General features: G+C 38.3%; 1 protein-coding gene across 1 annotated transcript in view; it reads left to right on the top strand.

The window, feature by feature from the left end:
* The first annotated feature begins 1,546 nt into the window (after positions 1-1,546).
* Positions 1,547-26,897, top strand: part of LOC149172887 (GDSL esterase/lipase At3g26430-like) — a 39,040-nt gene continuing 13,689 nt past the window's right edge. Inside the window, exons 1-2 of the mRNA XM_089424456.1 lie at positions 1,547-2,064; positions 2,764-2,973. Coding sequence (XP_089280582.1) covers positions 1,746-2,064; positions 2,764-2,973 — 529 coding nt within the window. The 5' untranslated portion in view covers positions 1,547-1,745. The remainder of the gene's footprint in view (positions 2,065-2,763; positions 2,974-26,897) is intronic.

Raw genomic sequence — 26,897 nt, 5'->3', positions numbered from 1 at the left:
CATCATTATGGGCTAATCTCTTCATATTCCACTAGTTATAATTTCTTATTCAATGAATTCATTTTAGAGTTAAAATTTCTTGTTATAAACTTATTCTAGAGTCAAAATTTCCAACAACGTATGTACTTCGAGGAAAAACGCTCACTAAGTTAGTGAAACATAACTCAGTGTAAATATAAAATTTGTTTTTTTCTTAAAATTTTTTAAGCATATTGTTTATTCCATCTTTTTTCATAATTTATTATAATAATTAATTTATTTAGATTTAAAAAAAAATTAATATAATTTTAATCAAATTTTATTTAAAATTAATAAAAAATCATTTTTTGGAAAACTTTTTACAAACATTTATCGTCATTCTCAACCTTCATCACTAAACTCTTAATGCCCCATAGCTCAGTCAAAATTACGAACTTTCATTAATAAGATTGTGATTCGTTACATCATGAACTTGGACAACTTCTAATTTACCTCATTCTCAACCTTCATCACTAAACTCTTAATGCCCCATAGCTCAGTCAAAATTACAACAAAATTTTATAGAAATGAACTTTCATTAATAAGATTGTGATTCGTTACATCATGAACTTGGACAACGTCTAATTTACCTCATTGACTTTAAATCCTATGTTATTAAGCTTTAATTGAGTGACGTTGGTATATCCTCATTGTTTTCCATACAGCTCGATAGCATAAGATTTATTTGTTGCCTTTTCTAAAATTTCATTAACATTACTTTGTATAAAAATAAAAGAGTCAAGTTTAAAAAAATTATAAATAAATTTTGAAAATAATAGAAATTGCTATAAAATTATGATAAAATTTATTAGAAATTTTTGAAATTTTAAATTATATTTATTAAATTTAATGATTTTCAATCCATCAAAAATTTATCTCCAACATCAAAAAAAAATTCAAATACTCCAAAATTATTTATATATATATATATATTTTATGGAATACCCAAAAAAAAACTACCACTTTAACAAATTTTCATTTAATAATAACAATGTGGTAACTTTTATGCAAGTGTCAATTTCCAAACTTGTGGACCATTTATCTAAATTATTTCATCCATGAAACATCAGCATCCATGTGAAATTATTCTCTGCACAAAAATCCAACAGTCTATTGAAAAAGCATTACCTATCAAATCGCCAACGTGTGTTAATACGATGACAAGACAACGTTTCTTGATTAATTTGCTAAAAAATTGGATCATTTGAATTTCTGTAGTCAGCCACAGGTCATTGGTAATTAGAAACGGAACCAGGGACAACAATTTTTAATTATTTTGCTAAACTTTTCAATGGTTAGAGTATTTGTAATCAGCCACTCATCGCTAATCACAAACAGACGCACGGACAACAGTTCTTAATTAATTTGCTAAAATAGTCTAATTATTAGGATCTTTGTAATCAGTCACATGTCATCATCACTAACCACAAATAGACCCGCCTGCACACTTAAGGTCCCATCAGCCACCCTTTTGTATCTTATGATGTTTTTATAATCAATGATGCCTTTTTTCTCTGAAAAGGTCCCAGCAACCTTCTATCTCCACTCTTATCTAGTACACGTGATAATCTTCACGAACAGCCTACAGAATCCTGTTTCTGCCCAATCTGTCTGGAGCTTGATATTGCCTTGTTCTGTTATCCTATTTAGCACGCCACATGGCAGGAACAACAACCAGTTGAAGGCTTACACTAGTCTTGAGATTAGCAGGACTGGGAAATATATTTATGAGACCAAAATCCGTTCTCGAATTGATTCTGCAGCCTTGCAAAATGTCTTTCAGGAAGCAAAATGCAGCATTTTGTGACTTCCATTCCATTCTGTTCGTTTTGGGGTTACTTCTCAGTGCCCCATTTGGCAGCACTGTTCATGTCTTTGCAGAAGATGACTGTGAGTTTCCAGCAATATTCAACTTCGGGGATTCAAATTCGGACACTGGTGGGCTCTCTGCAGCTTTTGGCGCGGCCCCTCCTCCTAATGGAGAGTCTTTCTTTCACAAGCCTGCAGGCAGATACTGTGATGGCAGGCTGGTCATAGACTTCATCGGTATGCATGTTCTGTTCATTAGATTGGGGTCATCCATCTACTTTGTGTTTGTGTGTAATTGTGCAGCAAATCTAGATAGTGTATTAAGGTATTTGAATATGAATATTTACAGAGCAAACCATCTGACACTTGGTCTGATATGCCCTCCAATGCTGCCAAACTCTTGTGTTAGTGTGGTTAATTGTGCATTGAATCTAGATAGGGCATTAACAATAGAACAAACCCATGTAATCCCTATCCTCATATGCACTTCATGCTTCTAAGCTATAGTTGAATATTGGATGTGACATGCACTTATCAAAATTGGGTTTTATATGCACTTGAAAGAGGATGAATAGTGGATCTGATGGGGACTTAAGCTTACTTATGAATATGGGTTTTATATGCATTTAATCCTCAAGTTTATGAATGTGGGTTTTATATGTACTTCAAAGAGCATGAATAGTGGATCTAATAGGGACTTAAGCTCGTGAAACTTGAGGAATGCATATGTCCAGTTCAAACAACTGGGATGTCTAACCTCCAGTTTCTTAACCTTTAAGTGCATATCAGACCACATGCATGTGATGGTATGTTAGTTATACTGGTTTGTCCTGCAATAACAATAATTTGTGATGTGCTATTTTGTCTTGCCGTTCATAGGATGTTTTAGTTTTGACTCTTGAGGAATGAATGGGATTGATCCGACTTTTACTGCAGCCGAGAGATTGGGTTTGCCATATTTGAGCCCCTATCTGCAGTCTGTGGGTTCAAACTTCAGCCATGGAGCGAACTTTGCAACTGCTGGATCCACCATTCGTCAACAGAACTCTTCATTGTTCCAGTCTGGTTTCAGCCCATTTTCCCTGGACGTGCAGTCATGGCAGTTCAATCAATTCAAGGCTAAGGCCCTTGATGCCTATGATGAAGGTACTTTCCAATATTAGAGAAGAGAATCTAAAAATATATAGGGCTGATGTAAGACTCTGAAAATTGCAGATTGTGAATATTAGATAATGCGTATGAATTTATCTTGCAGCTTTCCTCAATAGTGAATGAATAAATCTTTCTCTTCAACACCAATCTGATCCTCCTAACTTGACATGATCTCTATCTACTAATTGAATATATTCCTTTCAGTAGGGCATTGCTTCTCTTTTGCATGGTCAGTTCTGTTTTCTTTTCTTTTATGGTTTGCCAAGTGAGCGTTTATTTATCGCTTGCCACCACTATGTGCCATTACAATAATACCTGGTAGCTGAAAACATAGATGATACTGAATTCCAAGTTTAAAGTGGTTTTTAGTCTTGAAGATCTTGGAACAATGGATCACACGGCACCAAGCATGCTCATGCAGATCCAGAAATAAAGAAAAGATCTGAAAAATAGGAAACTCTAGTAGACTATTAATTAGTTGGGATGAACTTCCGAGCATAGCAATGGTCCCGAAAATTCTTATCTCAGCTAGCCTTTCTCAGCTCAGGTAAAGACAAATTCTGTCATGACTCATTCCCCTCCCTCGTTTAAGTAAAGGAGGAACATATTCGCATCAAGCTTGTGTGTCATGGTGGGAACTTCTGAAATTTATAGGCCCTTCTTGTTGATATGCAGTTCATGTCAGAAAGCTATCTGAGACCATGTACACACACTGGATAAGAGAATCTCTAATGTTTGGAGGTTGAAAAAACCTTTCGGATAAATCTTTGATGTGCTAGCCTCCAATTACTGTTTTAACTTCTAAGTAACCATGCGCATGGCCCAAATCCCAAACTGAGGGCTAGATTGAAGCTGAAAAATATCTTCCAGTTGAGAGAGTGATTTTGTATAATCCATTAGGAAAAAATCATCAGACTCCTTGATGCAACATTTTGTAAGCTTAGCTCCACTTTAAGCAGCATAATGTGACTTTGACCTGAACGGTCCAAAGCCTTTCAATTTGCGTTTTTGAACATGCATTAGTGTGCTGAACCCTTGGCAGATTGGACTTGCTCCTGCGTTAGAAACTACAGTCTCTGGAAGTAACTATAACAGTCTAGATAGATCTGATAAGCTGGAAATTGAAAGAGAAGAAGGTGCTCATAGCTGTATTGTTAATTTCCAGGAAATTTTATTGGAACTGTCTTCATAGCCTGATTTAGGAAAGGAGGGTCTGTACTTTTAACCATTTCTTTGACCATTATGCCCATTTACCTAGGTGATTTTTTCATGTTTCTAACAGTGCTCTCCATTCAAAAATAATGTGTCAGGCCAGGAGGTAACTCCTCAAATCGAATTGTTTATTCATTAAGATTACTCATGGTTATATACAGGAGGGAGAGACTCTTTGGCTTCAACTCCCGATGTCTCTTCATTTTCCATTTTTTACTTTTTACATTATTTACAAATGTTCACCCAATCCAAATGATTAGATGTCAACATTCCCCCCTTAATCTGAAGGGATGTTGGTGAGTCCAAGCATCGTTCTAAATCTTTTGAACTTTTCTCTTCCAAGTGCTTTGGTGAAGATGTCTGCAATCTTCTCATTAGCGGAACAATGGCGTAGATGGATTGTCTTGGCCTCAATAGGAAATGTCGAATCAGATGGTATTTTGTATTGATGTGCTTCGTTCGATCATGGAAATTTGTGTTCTTGGCCAACTTTATTGCAGAGGTGTTGTCAATCATCACTTGAGTTGAATGTACTTGTTTCACTTGCAAATCTTCCAGAATTTTCCTAAGCCACACAATTTCTTTTGTTGTCTCAGTTGTGTTGGAATTTCTAAGTTTAACCCGTTAGAAATTCTTCCTGTACTATCTGATTTATTTCTTCCTACTTGTTCAATTACTTAACAAGTTATTTACCATGTAAATACTGAAAATGAATACAAGTACAATATCAACATCTACAGATCATCAACTGAAAGTAAACAAGCACACAAGTGACACCGTTGTTTTTGGACCAATGTCCCCGGAAAAACCCAATGCGGGAAAACCGGTGCAACTATTCAGAGGATTTTATTATTATGCATTTTTCAGAATACAACTAGGGTGCCAGAAATGGCTCACCCAACAAAGAATGCCCTCGGCAGTAGTACCTCTCCTCGGAGACAGATATTCCAGGTGATTAATTACCAAATGAACGATCCCACAGCAACAATTGCAACTTCTGCTACTCTGCGTCACTCTAATAGGGATTGCGTCACCCTATCTGGCTCACCAACTCCCAGTCTGTCCCACGAAGTCCTTTAGCGCTACCTCTATAGGCCTTGCGTCAGCTCTGCTAGCCTCTGCGTCAGCTCCTCGACTCTCTGTGTCTCACACGCTAGCCTCTCTGGCACTGCGCAACTCTTGGCTGCCTCTGCATAGCCTATAGCTACCTCTGCGTCAATCTCACTAGGCTCTGCGTTGCCTCTCTGGTACCAACTTTGCCTCTCTGCGATGTATTCACTGCCCCTCAGTTGCAACTCAAATCACTCATTCGATTCCCTCAGCAAACCCTGCCCCAGAAAATCGAATTCTTGATCTCTCTTGGTGTGTTCTCCAACTGACCATCAAGCCTCCTCTTATACTTTTATCGTTGGTCCATCAACAACCGAAATTAAATCTCTAATCAATGGCGAAGATTAGATTTGGCTTGATCCATGACTTTTGGACCCTTCTAACCCAATTTTATATTAATACCCATTAATATTTTATTTTTCCTAAGTTTAGACTTAGGAACTCCATTAAAAATATTAATTATTTTAATATCTCCCAAATCGGTTAGAATCTGCCCAAACCATTTCTGGGTCTTGGAGATTTCATGTGTTTTAGCATCTCCACCAATTTTCATGGCTAGAGCACATCCGATGCTACCCCAAATCAACACTCCCTCTTAGTGAGGACTGTGCTTTAGCAATACTCCTCACTGGGTATCACCCTGATCATCCAACATTGATCCCTGTGCTGATGCTAGACCTCCCTGACCAACATTCTCTGCACTGCTGCATCATGTACTACTGCCCATGGCCCTGCCACTACCACTGCTGCATCCGTACGGTAGCTCCCTCTTCTCCATGTCGCTGCTGGTCCATATACCCAGTACTGCATCTGCACTGCATCCCCTTCTCCTCACGCTGCATTGTGCTGCCCATAGCACTACCACTGCTAACTGCTGCACTGCAACCCAGTTACTGAGAAGGAAGTAACTGATTCACCCAACTCTGACATCCCTGTCAGGCTAGAGACTCTCTCGATGCTGAAGCTCCCTCTGTTGCTAACAAGTGCTCCCTCTACTGACCTCTGCACTACTGCAACAACTCCATGCATCTCGCACCGTTGCACACCTCTCCGTGCCATCCTGCATTGGTGCAATATTCCCATGCTTCTCGTACAGTTGCATCCTGTTAGCCTCTGCACTGTCCCGGGACTCCTGCACTGTAGCACTTTCTGTCGCTCCATCTGCATCAATCTCTACTAAGATCTGCCAGTCCTGCTGTCTAGTCAATTTAACGTCTTAAATTGCTCTACATAAATTATCAATCCGGGTATCGTAAACTGATGAAGTGTGGTGCAACATATGTGCTTAGTTAACCTTTTTCTTACTTCGTTGTTTTATAGTTTTTGTTTTGTTTTGGGGTTTTGTTCTTGTTGATCTCCTAAAGTGTCTAATGCAAATGGAAATCCTATTCCTAAGTCTCTAGAAGGCAAGTATGGATATAGATTCTAAGGCAATTATGTCCTCTATAATGATTCCAAAACTTAACACTTCAGAAGGTCTTAGAATATACTAGTGATGACAGTCATGCTTGAACAAGAATGGAAAATGTGCTACTATTTAAGCAAGTAAATAATGAACTACTGATCATGAAACTATTATCTTTGCTGCTGTCTAAATATAGAAAAGCGATTTAAGCTACTGCACTCAAAGAAATAAAAAATTGCAAGGAAAGTAAAACTAAAATCAAATTACACATTCATAATTCGATCCCTCGCCAGTGGTCCCGCTATGGCTTGCGGAGGTAACCGTCAATGATATGAGCAATTTAAAATGTAATTGCAGAAAAATAAAACTAAAATCAGATCACATCAATTCATAGTCTGACTCCTCACTAGTTAGTCTTGCTATGGCTTTGGGAGGTAATCATCAACAACTTGAGCAATCTGATATCTAATTGCAGAAAAGTAAACTTAAAATCAAATCACATCAATTCATAGTCTGACCCCTCGCCAGTTAGTCTCGCTATGGCTTTCGGAGGTAATCATCAATAACTTGAGCAATCTGATATCTAAACTAACTAACAAAGCAAATGAATAAGACTGAAATCAAAGCATAACTAAAATTGAAAAGCTAAAAAAACAAAGTCAGCAGAGAGGTAAATCTCATGTCACTATTTGCTGCAAAAACATGTAAAGAAAAACTAATCTACAATCAACCAGTTGAACACACTTACATAAATTAAAATTGCATGAATGAAAAATCTAATCTATCAAACTTGAAAGCAATCAAATGACATAATGAAATCAAAGCAAAATTACAAAATGAAATCTACTCTATCTTACATTACATCAAAGCTTTATTCAAATTCTTCAAAATTGCAAAGTACAACAAAGCTTTCCAAAGCTTTCAAAAGCCATCTCACAAGCTAACAAGCTTAAGAACTAACAAACTAAGACTTAAGAACTCACAAGCTAAAAGACTAACAAATGAAGGAGAGAGATCTCCTATTTATACAAAAAGATGAGAAGCCATCTCATTAATGAGAGTCCATGAATCTCTCCCTCTACCTCTAGAGTCCTAATCAAAATAGGAACTGATAAAACACATGTCTTCTTAGAGTTACAATATAATTAGGAGATGTGACACATATCCTCATGATCCCATGATTCTTTCCACTCAAATTCGAATTTGGCCTTAGAGTGCCACATAAGGGTCTTCTAGAAGCCTCCTTTCAACCTACACATGTCAACAATCTCAACCCATTTGTTAGGTATAAGCATATGTACATTATTTTCTAATTTTTAACCACAAATTCACTTAAAAGGCTTAGAATTAATAAAGATTGGAAAAACATAAATGTGGCCCAATGATAATGAGAGAGGGATGAATGTGGTGACATAGTAGTGAAATGGAGGTGAAATGGAGGTGATATAATGGACATAATAGTGAAAGTGTACTGTAAATGAATGACATTTTCAAGACTCAACATACCCCCCAATTGAAGCTATTACATGTCCTCATGCAATATATATTACATTACCTCTTTTGATCCTTGAGCTTTGGCTTAAATTTGCATGATATCATTTGATAACTTCATATTTTTGCAAAGTGTTTTACTTGAATTGCAACATGATTGGTTCTTGTGTTACAACAATTTTTTTTTTTTGTTGCATTCTATTTTGATCTTTGAACTTTGCATAATGATATTTTGATTATTGTTGCAAGTATATCTTTATTGGATCGCATGATGGTTGGTTCTTGTGTGACAACCATGATTTTGTTTGTATCCAATTTATCCTTTAGGCACTTTTTCAGAAGCCATTGTATGCTCATAATAACAATGTAATAGTTAATATATGTTGAAAGTATGTGGGTTATTGAGTATGGTATGGACATGACAAGATATGAATATGAATGCATTCCCCCCCGCCCCCCCCAACTGATGGTATTGGCAATTTTATGAAATGAGGAAGAGAAATGTTTTTCCCAACAATTATCATTTTAGTTTTTTATGGAATTATATGGTCAAAAGTTAGAAAATGACGTACCTTAACTTACCCTTTAGAATGGATGAGTTGTATGTGTGGTGGCTGAAAAATTTTGATCATATTCTTCTTCAAGTGTCTGAACAAGAGGAGTCATGGATAAAGAGATAAGATGACTTTTTATTGCTTCTACTAAAACTTATTGAATCTGCTCCAGAATGCTGAAAATAATAGTCTTCATGTCTTCAAAACTCATTGACACAATTCCTACTATGTGAAAAGATGTTCTGATGTCGAACATAGTAGGAAATTGTTGACTTAGTGGCCATTAATGGATGCCACTAGTCAACACGAGAACTCTCACCATTGATGACAATGAGAGTCAAGATGCCCAAACACATCTTGCTAGGTACGAATGATTTTGCCAATGTCGAGTCGCCTAGAAGATCTGACGAACGAGAGACATTAATGTATTCCCATTGTTTGTCAGCATGAGGACTTGCCATTAAGGCATGCAAGCCTCAAGGTGTTTTTACAAAGAACTTAGACTCAAAGGACTATGGACTCAATAATTTGCATTGAAGCAAGGCTTATTTGCGGAATGAAAATGACAGGAAATGGAAGATGAAAATGGAAGATGGTAATAGAGAACAAAAATGGCAATGGGCAATGAGCATGTGAATAAGCCTCTTGCTTTTATTTGTGGGTTATGAATGGACAAAAAGAGATGGAAAGTGTATGTGAATGTAAATGGAAAATATGGAGGAAAATGAGATGAATGGTTTATTATGAGGTATGGATGTGATGGAGACAATAGTATCTGAAAGTTTTTCAAGTGTTTGGATCTGATTTTGCATCAGCATATTTCTTCTTTGTTGCTGATCATCCTCTTATGAAACAAATTGGTCTCTTAGAGAGACACCATTCTCTTGTAGTCATTTGTCCTTCCTCCTGGAACCTGCAAAAAAAACTAATACTTCTTCTGCAATGGAATGTAAGGTTATCAAAGGAGAGATGTGATCAATCTCTCTAGTTATGATATTTACACACAAAACTAAGAATTTGTATTAATGAAACAAGTCTTCAAAGGAAAAATCAAAAGAATTTATACCTGCTTTGGAATTGGTGCCCCAAGTTGAATGTTGCTTCTTTTTAGCAATTTATTTCATTATTTGCCATTTCAAACTTTAATGATGGATTTCTCATTGTGTAGATCTTGTTGAGATCTTTCCAACGATACTTAAATCATCAAAATCTGATTTTGTATGAGAAAGATAGGCTGATTTGAACAATGAGGTTTTTCCGGCTGCGGAATTAGAGGACAGCTGCAGAATTGGACTTTAGCTGTGGAATGTGCACAGTTTCTGTAGCTAAAAATTTTGAATAAAAGTTAGCCATTCATCTTTCATCATCAGTCCAAAATTAATCAATATCTTCAGAAAAGTGAGCAAATAACTTATTCATTTCATTGATTCAAAATTATTATTTTTTCTTGACATGCAGTGACTTAGTGTGGCGATTCAGTGTGGCAACTTAGTGATAACACACAACTTGACTTCTCTTTGACCGGGGTCTTTTTCATCGAATTGGATCAAATGAATAGGACACCATCCATGTACTAACATTTTCCCAGCTACCCATGTGGCTTGTTTTGCTTGATGACACCTGCAACCTAGAGTTTAACAAAAACAGCTGCGGAAAGTTGAATCAGCTGCGGAAAGTGGCTGCATTCCGCAGCTAAAAGACAGTCAGCCATCAAACGCATATCCCTGACTGCCCATTTTATCTTAGATAAAGAGAGTCCAAGTCCAAGTGTGTTCAACTGATTTAGCTCTCCCAATGAGCCCCATCATTTTTTATTTTTTTATTTTTTATTTTTTTTTGAGATATACCCGAAGTGTCACTTTCCTACTGCCTTCTGAATCATAAACCTTGAAGATGAATTCAATCTTTTGGTTACTTAGTAATTAGGCACGGGAACAATTTTAGAGCACTTCGACTATCAAAAAGATGCTTATGCAAGAGTGCAAATATGCAAGAGCTAGTATGCAGAAATGATAGATTATTTTCAAGATCAAACGAAAACCAATGATTTCAAGAATACCATTATAATGCACCAGACTTTGATATGATTCAGATCAGCCCAAAATTAGCATGCAAACAGTCCCAAAATCTCACTTGAAAAACAAACAAGATAATACTTATTGAGCCTTTAAGTGTATTAGGATTATCATAACTTATTTTCAGGACTAAACTTCGAGGATTACACTGTTGTAGCAGTTATATCAGACTTCTGAAATACACAAGACTGCTAAGGAAAATGAGCAACAAAGCTTCAACTTATAGTTTGATAAACAACTGAAGGCACATCATGATAAAACCTCCACTCCTTCCAGTTTCTAAATCATAAAACAACCCATTTCCCTTTGCTGTCATGCTTTTATTTTCTATTGTCTGTGCCCTGTTCATTATAAAATATGAATGATCATCCGGATTGGCCAATTTTGTCTACCTCATTCACATTTTCACCAGCGAGAATTTGAAAGTACTATCTAAATCATACTTTGAGTCCGTCGGGTCTGTAAGAGGATCTCTTCATCTCCACGCTACCCATTACCGTAATCACCAATTGAAAACAGAGTTATGCTGAATGAATAATCCACTAATTATCTTCTTCACCACTCATTCGTTTATAAAGTTCACGTGAATGGTTTTTTTTAAGAGTAGAAAATGAGTAAATAAATATGATAATGATTTCATTCACGTCTTTGAAATGCACTCACATTCTCCTCTTTAACGCATTATAAAATCAAATTTCAGTGCATTATACCATGCAGTTCTACCACCGAGAGCGATCACTCCTCCACACAGAATAATTATGCACTCAAACTCCACTATCATAGTCCAAGCAATATGGATGTAAAAGAGTCGTATTCACTTGGTCAAGTTATCCAATTTAGCTGTTAAACAGGTGGAGTGGAGAAGTTCGGTTGAAGATGACAGATCAGTTTGGAAGAGGCGTACTCAACTGGTTCACGTAATGGAATTAATTCACTAGCAGAGCCGTCTTCAATTGGGATTACAGGTGTTAATGAGTTATAGACGAATGGCAATAAAAGGTGGGAGACATGGTGGAGTAAATGCCAGCACATAATCAAATTAGAATTCTCATTTCCGAATTAAATCACAGCCTGTTCGTTTAATTGAAAATTCCGTTTTTTTCACGCGGCAAGCAAAAATGCGCTCCAAAGAACCAAGAAATTCTCTTAAACCGCCACGAATTTCTTGAAACGGTTTCTGGGTTATCTAATTGACCCTACTGGCAAAAAAACCCATGTTTAGTTTTTTCAAATTCGCCTCCGTTTGGCCAAATCGTGCTCTCAAAGTTTGACGTTTTTCTCTGTTTACGTTTTTCTGAGTTAATATGTTTACTGTTCTGCATTCGGTTGTAAAATCGATTTCTTCTGCCGCATATGTTTGAATCATTTGTTGTTATTATGAATAACAGAACCAAGTAATCGTATCACCCATTGTCTAGAGCTTCAGCTAAACTACTATCCGAATCAATTTCTGGCACATCTATCAAGCCCAAAGCATTCAGCTGTCGGCTTATTGCAACTAATTCATATGCATATTGGGCAATATTTGTACGGTCTAAACAGGGAATGCATCTTCTTTGATATAGCCCTTATTTAAATAGCCCATGTTCTCTAGAATTTAAACATCGCCATTTGCAATTTGGAATTTGGTCACGGGCGAGATCTCTTCAACATATGAAGGTTGTGGCTGCCAGCACTCTGTCTTGATTTCAAAGTCATGGATTTTGTTTGGGATCAGATCTTGCGATTAGACTATGTAAGCTTCCAATGCATATTCCACCATCGTTATGATATAAACTCACTTCTAAATGCATTTTTTATTTATTTATGATTTTGCAGGTTTGTTTCAGGCCAAAGCTTGAACAGGGATGCAGATTTTCTACTAAGGCCACATTGAAAGCTAGGATTGAAGATAGCCATAGATTGTTTTTCCCTTTTTGTTTTTTTCTCTGAAATTGTAAATTTTTATAATAAGGATTAATGATTTTCAATTTCAGACAACAAAGACTTCAAGAAAAACATGATAAAAACAGGACTTTGACTGAAGTCAATCTGATATCTAATTGCAGAAAAGTAAACTTAAAATCAAATCACATCAATTCATAGTCTGACCCCTCGCCAGTTAGTCTCACTATGGCTTTCGGAGGTAATCATCAATAACTTGAGCAATCTGATATCTAAACTAGCTAACAAAGCAAATGAATAAAACTGAAATCAAAGCATAACTGAAATTGAAAAGCTAAAAAAACAAAGTCAGCAGAGAGGTAAATCTCATGTCACTATTTGCTGCAAAAACATGTAAAGAAAAACTAATCTACAATCAACCGGTTGAACACACTTACATGAATTAAAATTGCATGAATGAAAAATCTAATCTATCAAACTTGAAAGCAATCAAATGACATAATGAAATTCAAGCAAAATTACAAAATGAAATCTACTCTACCTTACATTCTAATATGCTCCATGACATCTACTTCACATCTCCTTCTATGTTGAGAACATCAAAGCTTTATTCAAATTTTTCAAAATTGCAAAGTACAACAAAGCTCTCCAAAGCTTTCAAAAGCCATCTCATAAGCTAAGAAGCTTAAGAACTAACAAACTAAGACTTAAGAACTCACAAGCTAAAAGACTAACAAATGAAGGAGAGAGATCTCCTATTTATACAAAAAGATGAGAAACTATCTCATTAATGAGAGTCCATGAATCTCTCCCTCTACCTCTAAAATCCTAATCAAAATAGGAACTGATAAGACACATGTCTTCTTAGAGTTACAATATAATTAGGAGATGTGACACATATCCTCATGATCCCATGATTATTTCCACCCAAATTCGAATTTAGCCTTAGAGTGCCACATAAGGGTCTTCTAGAAGCCTCCTTTCAACCTACACATGTCAACAATCTCAACCCATTTGTTAGGTATAAGCATATGCACATTATTTTCTAATTTTTAACCACAAATTCACTTAAAAGGCTTAGAATTAATAAAGATTGGAAAAACATAAATGTGGCCCAATGATAATGAGAGTGGGATGAATGTGGTGACATAGTAGTGAAATGGAGGTGAAATGGAAGTGATATAATGGACATAATAGTGAAAGTGTAATGGAAATGAATGACATTTTCAAGACTTAACACCTGCTACTCCTCTTCGGGGCTCCCGTAGCAAGGTATAATCCAAGAGGTTGGGTACCTCAAGGATCTTGCCCCTCATCGCATATAGTCCTTCTGACTACAGTTCGATGTCACCCCACTTCCTCTCAAGTGGCACATGAGCCCTCGACATAGTCGTCATCCCCCTCGACTTCTTTTTCTACCCTCCTTGGTGCTGCCTTGGTCTCAAAAGCCTCTCCCTTGCTCTTCTTCCTAGGACACCGGTTCGCAAAATGACCCAGTTCCCCACAACAATGGAAGCACTTGACCTTGGAGAGGTTCTTCTTCTTTCTCTTGTCCTGCTTTCCCACAGATGCGAGAGTTGCATCTTCTTCTTCCTCCTTCTTGATTCTCACCCCTTTTCCGCTACTCCCTGCCTTGGTCACCTGTTTGATCTCTTCTTGACGAAGAGCCGCCCACAATTCCTCCTAATCTGAAGGCTCGACCTACCCAATATGCTCTGGACAAATACCTCCCAATCGTCTAAGACTACGTTCAATGCGGTCTTCACCATCAGTTCCTGATCCGGTGTGGCTCCTATGGAAGTTAGTTGGTTACAGATCTCCTTCAATCCACCGAGGAAGATATCTATCTGCTCTCCCTTCTGTATCTGGACTACAACTGATTTTCAAGTAACATCTTCCTCTGCACAGAAGTATGCTGGTACAATTTCTTCAGGGCATCCCATATCTCATTTGTTGTGTCCTTCTCGGCAATATGCGGCACCACATGATCCTTGACCCCATCAAGGATGATGCACTTCACCCTGGCCATTGCCTCCTCATACTTCTCATTTTCAACTGGGTCAACTGGGATCGCTATTGTTTTCAAGGCGAAGTCCTTGATGCGATATCTGTCTAGAATGGACAAGATCCTGGCCTTCCAAATCGCGAAGTTGGATGCTTCATCCAACCTGTCCTGATCTCTCAGTGCATTCACAACCATTATGTTGCTCTTCTTCTGACTCCTCTGAGTCTCTCTACTTCCCTACTGAAAGTCCTCGGTTTGACTCCCTCTGAGTCTCGATTTCCCTTCTGGAAATCCCTCCTCCTTGATCTTGCCCTGTTAGGTACTGTTCTGACCACAGTACCCCACTAGCTTCGCTCTAAAAATTATCTGCAGCCTCCTATACCCCAACAACTTGAAGGACTGAGCCTCTAGGCTCTGCGTATTCCCGACACTGGCAAAATCTGCACCTCCTAGCCACAGGTCAATCCTTCATGATTGAGAAAGATGATCGGGCACTGCATAGGTCAAGTCTGCTCCTCTCTGCCTCTGCGTTGATCCTCTTCCTGGCTCGAACTGATGACGCAGGCCTTTGCATCACCCCTTCCTTCCCGCTTTCTGCGAGGAACAACTTTTGTCACTTGGAACAGTTGTTTCTGCTGCTACTTCTCTACTCGGCTGATGCCTTCAGTTATCCTGTGATCTGCAACCACGCTCTGATACCATGTTGGAAATTCTAAGTTTAACCCGTTAGAAATTCGTCTTGTACTATCTGATTTATTTCTTCCTACTTGTTCAATTACTTAACATGTTATTTACCATGTAAATACTAAAAATAAATATAAGTACAGTATCAACATCTATAGATCATCAACTGAAAGTAAACAAGCACACAAGTGACATTGTTGTTTTTGGACCAATGTCCCTGGAAAAACCTAATGCAGGAAAACCGGTGCAACTATTCAGAGGGTTTTATTATTATGCAATTTCCAGAATACAACTAGGGTGCCAGAAATGGCTCACCCAACAAAGAATGCCCTTGGCAGTAGTACCTCTCCTCAGAGACAGATATTCCGACTGATTAATCACCAGATGAACGATCCCACAACAACAATTGCAGCTTCTGCTGCTCTGCGTCACTCTAATATGGATTGCGTCACCCTATCTGGCTCACCATCTCCCAATATGTCCCACAAAATCCTCCAGTGTTGTCTCAAGGCCCTACGTTAGCTTCTGGAGCCTCTGCATCAGCCCCTAGACCCTCTGCGTCTCACATGTTGGCTTCTCTGGCACTGCACAACTCCTGGCTACCTTTGCATAGCCTCCAATTGCCTCTGCGTCAATCTCACTGGGCTTTGCATTGCCTCTCTGGTACCAACACTGCCTCTCTGCTATGTATTCACTGCCCCTTAGCTGCAACTCAGATCACTCATTCGATTTCCTCAGCAAACCCTGCCCCAGAAAATCGAATTCTTGATCTCTCTTGGTGTGTTCTCCAACTGACCCTCAAGCCTCCTCTTATACTTTTCTCGTTGGTCCATTAACGACTGAGATTAAATCTCTGATCAATGGCTAAGGTTAGATTTGGCTTGATCCATGACTTTTGGACCCTTCTAACCCAGTTTATATTAATACCCATTAATATTTTATTTTTCCTAAGTTTAGACTTAGGAACTCCATTAAAAATATTAATTATTTCAATATCTCCCAAACTGGTTAGAATCTTCCCAAACCATTTCTGGGTCTTGGAGATCTCATGTGCTATAGCCTCTCCACCAATTTTCATGGCTAGAGCACATCCGATGCTACCCCAAATCAACAAGTTGCTGCCACATATTCTCCCTCTGTTGTGGACTCTGCTGGAACTGATTGTTTGCGTGATCTCCTAGAGACAACTCCTAATCCAAGACTCATAGCATAACCTGAAGTAGATACCTCAGTTTCTTTGTCTCCATCAAAGTCTAAATCAGAGTATCCAATCAAGGTGAAGTTGCCCACCTGTGTATACTTGAGTGCAAAGTCTTGGGTTCCCTTCAAGTACTTTATAACCCTTTTTGCAGTAGACCAATGTCCCTCGCAAGGCTTTTGCATAAACTTGGAGAGGATTCCAACAACAAACGAAATGTTTGGTCTGGTAGTAGTCAGGTAGTTGAGACTTCCTACAAGTCGTCTATACTTTGTTGCATACTCAAATTCTTTTCCTTCAATGGATGTGAGCTTTAAGTTTTGTTCCATTGGAGTAGTCAAAGGATTGCACTCAGCCATGCCAAACCCGTTCAACAAATCTCCAATTTACTTCTTTTGAGAGAGGAATATAGACTTCGAATGTTGAGTTACTTCAATCCCAAGATAGTAGTGAACATAGCCCAAGTCAGTCATTTCAAAACCTTTCCTCAATCATTCTTTATGGATGCAAATGTCGCTGTCATTGTTCCCTGTCATCAAAAGATCATCTACATATACCACAAGATATACAACTGTTTTGCCAACTTTCTTGACAAACAAGGTTGATTAATCAAGATCATAATGTTTGAAGTTGAGTTTCAGAAGATGCTTAGTTAACTTTTCATACGAGGCTCGCAGTGCTTGCTTGAGGCCATACAAGGATTTCACAAGTTTTGCATTATTTATGTTTATGTCCCTTCACAACAAATCCTTTTGGCTGGGACATAATTTTTTTTTCTTTCAGATCTCCATTCAAGAAAGCAGTTTTTACGTCCATTTGATGGACTTTCCAACCGTTCTGAGCTGCCAAGGCAGAGAGTGTCCGGATGGTAGCCCATTTTGTTGTGGGGGCAAAAGTATCCTCATAACCGACCCCTTCCTTTTGTGCAAAACCTTTTTCCACAAGCCTGACTTTGTGCTTGTCAAGTGATCCATCAACTTTACACTTGTTTTTGTAGACCCACTTGCAGCCAATTGGTTTGGTTCTCAATGGAGGATCAACCAACTTCCAAGTGCCATTCTTTATCAAGGCATCATACTCCTTTTGCATCGCTTCTTTCCATTCATCATGAGAAGCGACTTCTTTGAAGCAATTTGGTTCAAAATCTTTAGACAAATTCAATTCACAATCATAAGAAACATCCATATCAACAGGTGAATTAGAATCATTTACATCACCTCCATTTTGCCTGGTTGAATTTCTTGTTCTTGTCTTTCAAACCTCATCAGAATGAACACTTTCAAGTGTCTTTGTCAGCCATTTTGGAGGACCTTTCTGAGATGGCCCAAGCTGCTCAGTTGACTAAGTTGGGACTGAATCAAGATTGAGTCTCCCATTTCTGTCAATCACATCACTTATAGTATCATTAGTGGCTAGAGCTTCATGTGGGGGAGAGAGTGCTTTAGAAGAATATTCCACAGATTGATCTAGGATAGGAATCCCCTCTTCAAGATGTGGAATCTGATTATCAAATTTCTGGAACGATTTTGCATGTCTGAATCTATCTAAGCAATCAAACTGCCGCTCAACAACATTGTCAGCTTTGGAAGATTCAAGAAAGATTACATCTCTAGATACAACAAACTTCTTATTAACTTCATCATAGATACGGTGTGCTTTGGAGGTATTTGAATACTCCAAGAAGATACATTTACAACTCTTTGCACCAAATTTGTTTCTTTGTACCTTTGGTATCAAGGCATAACAGGTGGAACCAAAGACCCTGAGATGCTTTACCGAAAGAATGTGGCCATACCACATTTCATAAGGAGTCTTGTTTCTAATAACATTAGATGGACATCTATTCTTTACATACACAACACATAGAACTGCATTAGCCCAAAACATCAATTTTACATTCTTGAAAAGCATCATAGAATGTACCATATTTAAGATTGCTATTCATTCTTTCAGCTACTCCGTTCTGTTGGGGATTATAAAGCACAATTATTTGATATTTGATCCCATGCTGGCGAAGATAGTTTTTAAATTCATTTGAAGTGTATTCTTTTCCATTATCAGTGCAAATAGAGCCAATATGAGATTGTGCATCATTTTCAATCCATGAATGAAAGTTCTTGAATGTTTGAAAAACATCATATTTGTTCTTCATTATATAAACCCAACACATTCTGGTGTAGTCATCAATAAATGTCAGCATATATTTATTTCCATTTGTAGAAGGAACAGGCATTGGACCACATAAATCTGAATGAATGAGTTCAAGTTTTCTATGTGCTCTGGAATGTGAATCATGAAAACACTGTTTGCTATGCTTTCTTAGAATACAAGCATCACATTGCTTAAGTTTCATAGGAATTGTAGGCAAACCAGTAACACCATTTTTCTTCAACAAGCGAAGGTTGTCATAGTTCAAGTGTCCAAATCTAGCATGCCATAAAAGACTTGATGGAAATGTACCTTCATCATAATGAGAATTGTATGAGAAATTTTGTGCACGAACAGAGGTACCTTGTAGCTTCAAAAGTCTTTCTTCTTCTATCCCCGTCATGACAAGTGAGTGATCTGATGCTTTTATGACCTCAACCTTGCCATCAAACATATGAATGGAGTGTCCTTGCTGGCGGATGTGGACCAAGGACAACAAGTTTCTTCTCAGCTGTGGGAGATATAAAACATCATGCTGAAGAAAGTTTGGAAGACCAGGCAATTTGAGTCTGATTGTGCCAAGCCCTGATGGCTCGAGTTTTGATTTGTTTGCAAAATATACTGCTCCATCAACATTATCAGTAAATTCTTCAAAAAAATCTCTTCTAAAAGTCATGTGGCAAGTTGCTCTTGAATCAAGCAACCAAACATTTTTCCAAGAAGCAAGTGAAACATTAAACAAATCTTCATTTACTCCAATGTTACAATGTGCCACAACATAGCGGATTTAGGTGCTTTACCTTTCTCTTTGTCATTAGTTTTACCTTTGGGTTGACTTCTTTCCTGCTCAATTTTGTCCCAAGGCAACTTGCATGTGGATGCATCATGTGATCCATCTCTATTGCAACATATGTAATGAAGGTCAAACTTTTCTCTTTGAGGGTGCCTGCCCCCCTTGCCTCTGAAAGTTATTCTTCCTCTTCCTCTTCCTCTTCGACCACCTCTTCCTCTAGAAGAATCTTGAGCATGATCCTTCTCTCTATGTGCAAGACACACAACTTCTTCAGAAGACTGAGGAGTTGTCTTTTTCCCAAAAGCCTTCTCTCTCTCAACAAACTTTTTCACAAGGGAGTCAAAGGTAATCTCTTTGAGGTTTCCATTTGCTTGCAATGACTCAAGATAATTTGAATAAGTGGGATAAAGTGCCTTGACAAAAGCTATAAGAGGAATGTCTAGTTCAACATTAGTGACTTTGATATCATGCATAATAGATCTTACTTCTGATGCCAAAGCAAGAGGATCATCATTTTTTAATTCAAGACTGAACAATTTAATCATCAATTAGACAACTTCAAGTTCAGAGTGTGAGTCATAGAGTTCCTTCAACTTTTGTAAGGCTTCAAAAGCATTTGAAAATGGTGAAATATGGCGACTCACCTCTTCATTTACAGATGTTGCAATCAATGCATAGGCCTTGCTGTTCTTGTTTTCCCAAATGGTGAATTCCTTGTCTGAGGTAGGCTTTGCAGGTTCATTATCTCCTTCTCCTACACAAACTCCTTTCCACAACTCATTGAAAATGAGAGTGTGTTTTATCTTCCGCGACCATTCTGGATAGTTCTCTTTCCCAGAGAGAACTACTCCAACTATAGAGATCAATGAATGCATTTAAAAAATGTGTACTATGTAAAAAATGTACTTCTGCTGGCAAAAAATGCACTTTTGATGTAAAAAAAAAACTGCACTGTAGTAGCAATATTATGAAAAATGCAATTCTGGTAGCAATAGGACAGAGGTATTATTGGGAGAGGTATTATATGGGGGAGGAGTGGTATGGAGGAGGGGATATATGGGGAGTGCGCATATGGCGCTATTAACGTAATGGGCCAGGAAGGACGGGTGAGGAGCGAGTGCGTAGGATGAAGGGTGGGAGAAGATGCAGGATGGGTATACCATAGTGGTATGCAAGGGAGGCCAGTGGAAATACGCAGGTGGAAATGTGGTATGGAGATGGAGGTAGTGGGCAGTTGGGACATTAACTTGTGTATTGAGGCCTGCACTGTGTACGAAGGAGCATTGTATGTGGATTGTGGTGGAGAGGACATCGTTCAACGTTGCAGAGGGGAGTCGACTATGGTGGAGAGACAATGTTTGCTGTGCAGTGGGAATACCAAGGAAGCCAACGTATATCAAGGAGGTTGATGTATACCAAGGCAATGTTAACTTGTGTATGGAGGCCAACACGCAGTGTGTAGGATGTCGATGCTGAGAGGGAGTGTATGGCAGCGGTAGGGTAACCAAGGTATGGCAACCGAGTATGTAATGTTATAAAAAATGTAGAAGGCCGAGACCAGTAGTGCAGACAAAGTATGAGAAACCACCAGGGCAGCGTGGGATTTTGTTGGTATAGCAGCGTGGAGTATTAAATAACATTTGTGGGTGCGCTGATACCAAACGCACAGTAAAATAGTGGTGAGGGAGCGTCAAAGAAAATGTGAACGTAGACCAGATTATAAAACATGCAGAGGACAGAGAGCATAGGAATGGAGGATATGACAGATTGCAGAAATGGCAGAAGGGAGTTACAAGGGCATAAAAGATGAAAACGGAGATGGCTTTGATACCATGTCAGGCCAGGAGGTAACTCCTCAAATCAAATTGTTTATTCATTAAGATTACTCATGGTTATATATGGGAGGGATAGACTATTGGGCTTCACCTCCCAGTGTCTCTTCATTTTCCATTATTTACTATTTACATTATTTACAAATGTTCACCCAATCCTAATGATTAGGTGTCAACATAATGCTAAAAGTTTCTAGAAACTTGTTGATGTCCTACTAAGGTTGGTGCCTCTGCGTTCAGTGTTAGCCCTTGGCGTCCAAGCTACCTCCACATGCCTAACGCTTATGGGTCTACTTGTGTTTATCGTCTTGCTTCCCTTTTATGGCGCAATTGACACGTTACTCAATCAACATCTTACGGGGCCTCAAGTCCCGCCCAAGTTTAACATTTTGGTCCCTCATTAAAGCGTGATCACCTTTGATTGACGTGATCGTGGGCAAGCCAAATCTAACAACCTAGTAGGGTTGTGGGAGCCCCCAGGTGTGTTGAAAGTTAAGGGTGGGGAGGGGGGGGGCACGAAAAAAATAGTTACTGGTTCCGCCCGCGTACGTGGATAAGTTAAATCAATTTCTAGGGGTCCCTTCCCATTACCACTTACCACTTTCGCACCCCCTGCAATACCACTTGGTTTCGGGGGGGGGAGGGGGGCACGAAAAAAATAGTTACTAGTTCCGCCCGCGTACGTGGATAAGTTAAATCAATTTCTAGGGGTCCCTTCCCATTACCACTTACCACTTTCGCACCCCCTGCAATACCACTTGGTTTCACGGAACCTCAAGCGGGTGAAACCCTGCCCTAGGTTAGTATGCATCCTGGTTCCAGGAGAGGGAATGTTGTGCTTATCCTGAGAGTTGAGGCTAGGACTTTAAGCGAGAACTCAATGAGTGGACATGACTCGATCCATATAAAATTCACCAATGAACCCTGAATGTTTGAATGGCCTCAAATCGTCCTCTACCTCTCTATTATTACACCCTTGGTGTAAACTAATGACACTTCGACCCCTTGATCAAAAGTTATTTTAAACAAGGTACACCCACTGTGCAGAAATTGTAATTATGGGGAATTTCAAGCGTCCCACTTGTCACAGAGTATTCATACAAAGCTATAGAAATTTAACACGGTAGACAAAGAGTTCGATTCAACTATCTTTATATTATGTAGATCAAAACAATTACACAAGGCTCACAGATTCGTAGTGCAGAGCCATAAAACTTTGTAGGGTACTATGAAACCCTCCCTTGCTCTCGCGTATCTTCTTTTTGACTCAGACAAAAACATTACCCGAACAAAAAATGTCCCAATGTACAATTTAGAGGTTGTAACTAATAGGTCTCGTGTACATCCTATAGTTGTCCCCATTCTAGAAGCTTAAATGCCACTGCAATAAATAAAATTTTTACATGTGTCCCATAAGGACACTTCAGCATAACAACGTAACGAACAAATTCTCCTATATATCACAATTGCAGTAATTACAAAAAGAAAGGAAATTGTCCATGTGGTCAAAAATGAAATTCTTTGCTAGGATGCTCCCGCATCAGACTCTTGCAGAACAAAAGGTTTTCATGGACTCATATCCATGAGGTCTTCAATTGTCTTGCCATACTTTTGGATCTTGGCTGCACTCATCCAAGTTGCATCTTCTGTTAGGAGGCCCTTCCACTTAACCAAGTACTTGTAGTACTCTTTCTTTCTAGTTCTTCTTATCTTCTCTTGCTTCATCCATTGATCTTCCTCCTAATCATTCTCATCGTCAGCTTCAAGTTCTCTGTAAGGATACAAATCTGCGACGTTGAATACGGTGAAATTCGGATATCAAGTGGTAGTTCAATTTTAGAGGCATTAGCTGAAAATTTCCTAAAAACCCTGTTGGGTCCTATCTTTCAACTTCAATTTGTTATATTCATTTTTTGGGAACCTCTCTTTCCTTAAATGTGCCAAAACCAGATATCCAACCTCATAATTGATCGCTCTCCTCTTTAGATTTGCCCTCTGTTTGTACCTTTGACTATTGTCTTGCAGCTACCCCTTGACTTGTTCATGTAAAATTTGCATTGTTGTAGTGAACTCCTTTGCATTAGCACTCCTTACATCTTCCTTTCTCATATTTCTTTCAAAAACGCCCCTTGGTTGCATGTCGTACACTATTTGGAATGGGCTTTTTATTGTACTTTTGTTATGAGAGTCATTGTAAGCAAATTAAACATGTGGAAGAACTTGATCCCACTATCTTCTATGCTCACTTACTAAACCCCTTAGTAAATTTCTCAAACTCCTGTTTACCACTTTAGTATACCCATCTATTTGGGGGTGATAGGATGAACTAAATGAAAGACTTGTCTCGAGTTTTTTCCACAATGTCCTCCAGAAATTTCCTACAAACTTAGTGTCCCTATTTGAAACTATACTTCTGGGCAATTTGTGTAACCTTACAATTTCTCTGAAAAACAAATTTGCAATATGGGTTGCATCATTGGTCTTAGAACAGGGTATAAAGTGTGCCACTTTTGAGAATCTATCAACAATTATAGAGATTGAATCATTTCCCCTTTGGGTTCTAGGTAGACCCAAAACACAATCCATTCTTATGGCATCCCATGGTCTACTTGATACGGTTAATGGCTGATATAAACCATCATTTTGTTGTTTCCATTTGGCATAGTGGAAAATTTTACGTCTATCCACAAATCTTTTAACATTAGATTTCATACCTGGCCATCAATAAGAAGAGCTTAGCTGAGCATAAGTTTTGTCATGTCCAAAGTTGTCAGCGAATCTCCCACTGTTTTTTTCTTTCAATAGGTTATCCCTCATTGAGCACTTTGAAATGCACAATTGGCGGCCTTTGAACAATAGTCCCTCCCGAATCATATACTCGATCCAAGGAGTTCTATCTCTCATCACTAGATTCTCACATGCTTCATAAGCTTCTCTAAATTCAGTGTCCTCCTTGTACATTTCCTTGAGATGTTCAAATCCCAAAGTACTCACTTGAATTCCTGCAAAACCAAACACCTCCTGCTCAAGGCATCTGCAACTTTGTTAGCATTCCCACTGATATGTTTAAGAACAAAGGTAAAATTCTGCATAAACTCTACCCATTTGGCATGCCTTCGATTTAACTTCTCCTGCTTGGTTATAAACTGCAAGGCATGGTTGTCCGTATATAGGATAAACTCTCTAGCCATGAGATAATGCCTCCATTTTTTTAAAGAATTGTATCACTGCATAGAACTCTTTGTCATAGGTAGAATATTTTTATTTGGCTTCATTTAGCTTTCGCTGAAATAAGCAATAGGCTTATCAGATTGACTTAGAACAACGCCAATGGCCATTCCACTTGCATCACACTTAACTTGGAAAGGCTTATGAAAATTTGGTAGAGTTAAAATCAGTTGTTTTGTTATCTTTGCTTTCAACAATCTAAATTTTTTTCATCTATCGTTGTCCACTTAAATGGTTAATATTCCTTTTTGATGATTTCGACTATTGGTGCACACACACACACACACGTGTGTGTATGTATTTTGTATCCTAGAGGAACCCAACAACCCGCCTGACACATAGCTACTAGTAAACCTATGTGGGTCTACGACTTATCCTCCTCTTCATGTATTGGGTCACAACCGAGGGATTGGAACCTTGAATCTCTCAGTTTTCGCAAGACTCACATTACTTCAATCACCAATTGAGTTGCCCCCCTTGGACGACTATTTGTGCACATATATGGCTAAAATTTCTGATGTATTTTCTGTAAAAACTAGCTAACTGTCAAAGCTTCATACCTCATAAATATTCTTTGGCGATGGCTATACCTTGATAGATTTCACCTTCTCTAGGTCCATCTTTAATCCTTCTAGAGAAATTACAAAACCTAAATAGACTAGTTATGTTTTAATGAAGGAACATTTCTTTAGATTTATTCAAAGCTTCTCTTGTTGCAGCTTCCTCAGTAACACTTTGAAAAACCTTAAATGTTCTTCCTTGATTCTATTGTAAACAAGAATATCGTCCAGATATAAAATTACAAATTTACCAATAAAATCCTTGAGGATTTCATTCATGAGCCTCATGAATGTATTAGGTGCATTTGTCAAGCCAAAAGGCATGACAATCCATTCATACAAATCATCATTCGTTTTGAAGGCCGTTCTCCATTCATCTCCCTCTCTCATCCTATTCGATGATATCCACTTTTCAATTCTATATTTGAAAATCAATTTGCACCACTTAAAAATTCCATTAAATCATCCATGCGAAGTAAAGGAAATTTGTGCCTTATGGTTATCTCGTTTATTGCTCTGGATTTAGTAGACATTCTCCAACCTCCATCCTTCTTTGGACTCAAAACTACAGTTACAACACAAAGGCTTAAACTCTCTGATTAGTCCCTTGTCGAATAGCTCTTGAACCCGATTTCTCATTTCTTCATTCTCCTTGGGTGTCATCCTGTAGGCTGCTTTATTTGGAAAAATTGCTCTTGGAATCACGACTATTTGGTGGTTGATGCTCCTTATAGGTGGTAAGGCATTTGGCAACTCATTAACAATGACGTCAGCAAACTCGTTTAATAATGCTTGAATTTTGACAGGTAAATCATTTAAGTTAGTATTAGTAAGTACAAATTTAGGCTTTCCAATCAAAGCAAGTCACACCTTTTCTTCTTTCTTGATTTCCTGCAACAACTCTTTCCCACTCATCAGCAGCACAATCGAACCCGCTTCTTCTTTAGCTCCTTCATCTTCCAGTGGCAATAACACATGTTTGCGTCCATCCTTTTCGAGAGTATAAGTGTTTCTTCTTCTATCATGAACATCTCTCCTATCATACTGCCATGGTCTCCCCAACAAGATATGAAGACAACCATAGGCATGATATCACATGATATTTCATCTTTGTAACTACTAATCTGAAGTTCTACCTTACTCTGTTCACTTACCAGAATCTGGTGTCCTTTCTGTAGCTAAGACACTTGGTATGGAGTAGGATGTGTCATCCTCTCTAATCCCAACTTCTCCACCATCTTTGTAGAAACTAGATTGCTAGTACTACCACTGTCAATGACCATTTTGCAACATTTCCCTTTTGATTTGCATACTATCCTAAACAAACTTCTTCTCTATGCTTGTTCATGAGCTCCTTCATCTTTAACCAAGACTCTCTTCAAGATTAATGATTCACCCATCTCAAGAATTTCTTCTTTACCTCTGAATTTCTTGTCTCTTCCTTAGCCTCTGCAATATGAGCTCTTTTGGGGTTCGTTGACTAGTTCTCAGGATAATCCCAAGACATATGTCCTGTTTTCCCACATATATAACACATGATTTCTCTTTCTCTGCCCTTGCCTCTTGAGAAGAATCTTTTACCTTTGGACTCTCCTCCTCTAGGTGATTGACGGTAGAACTTCTTGTAGCTTCCCTTGAAGCCTGTATCCTTCCTCTACTCTTTTGGCTCCACTTCTTAGCCAATTTTTCTTCTCCCCTTAAGGCTGCTTGATAGGCATCTTCCATTGTCTTTAGGGGTA

Source organism: Pinus tabuliformis, chromosome 4_2 (genome assembly GCF_031772625.1).
Source record: "Pinus tabuliformis cultivar Carrire ecotype Pingquan chromosome 4_2, CPIR1, whole genome shotgun sequence".
In the NCBI taxonomy this organism is placed as follows: domain Eukaryota; kingdom Viridiplantae; phylum Streptophyta; class Pinopsida; order Pinales; family Pinaceae; genus Pinus; species Pinus tabuliformis.
The sequence above is the reverse complement of the archived record's forward strand: the minus strand, read 5'-3'. Positions and strand labels throughout refer to the sequence as shown.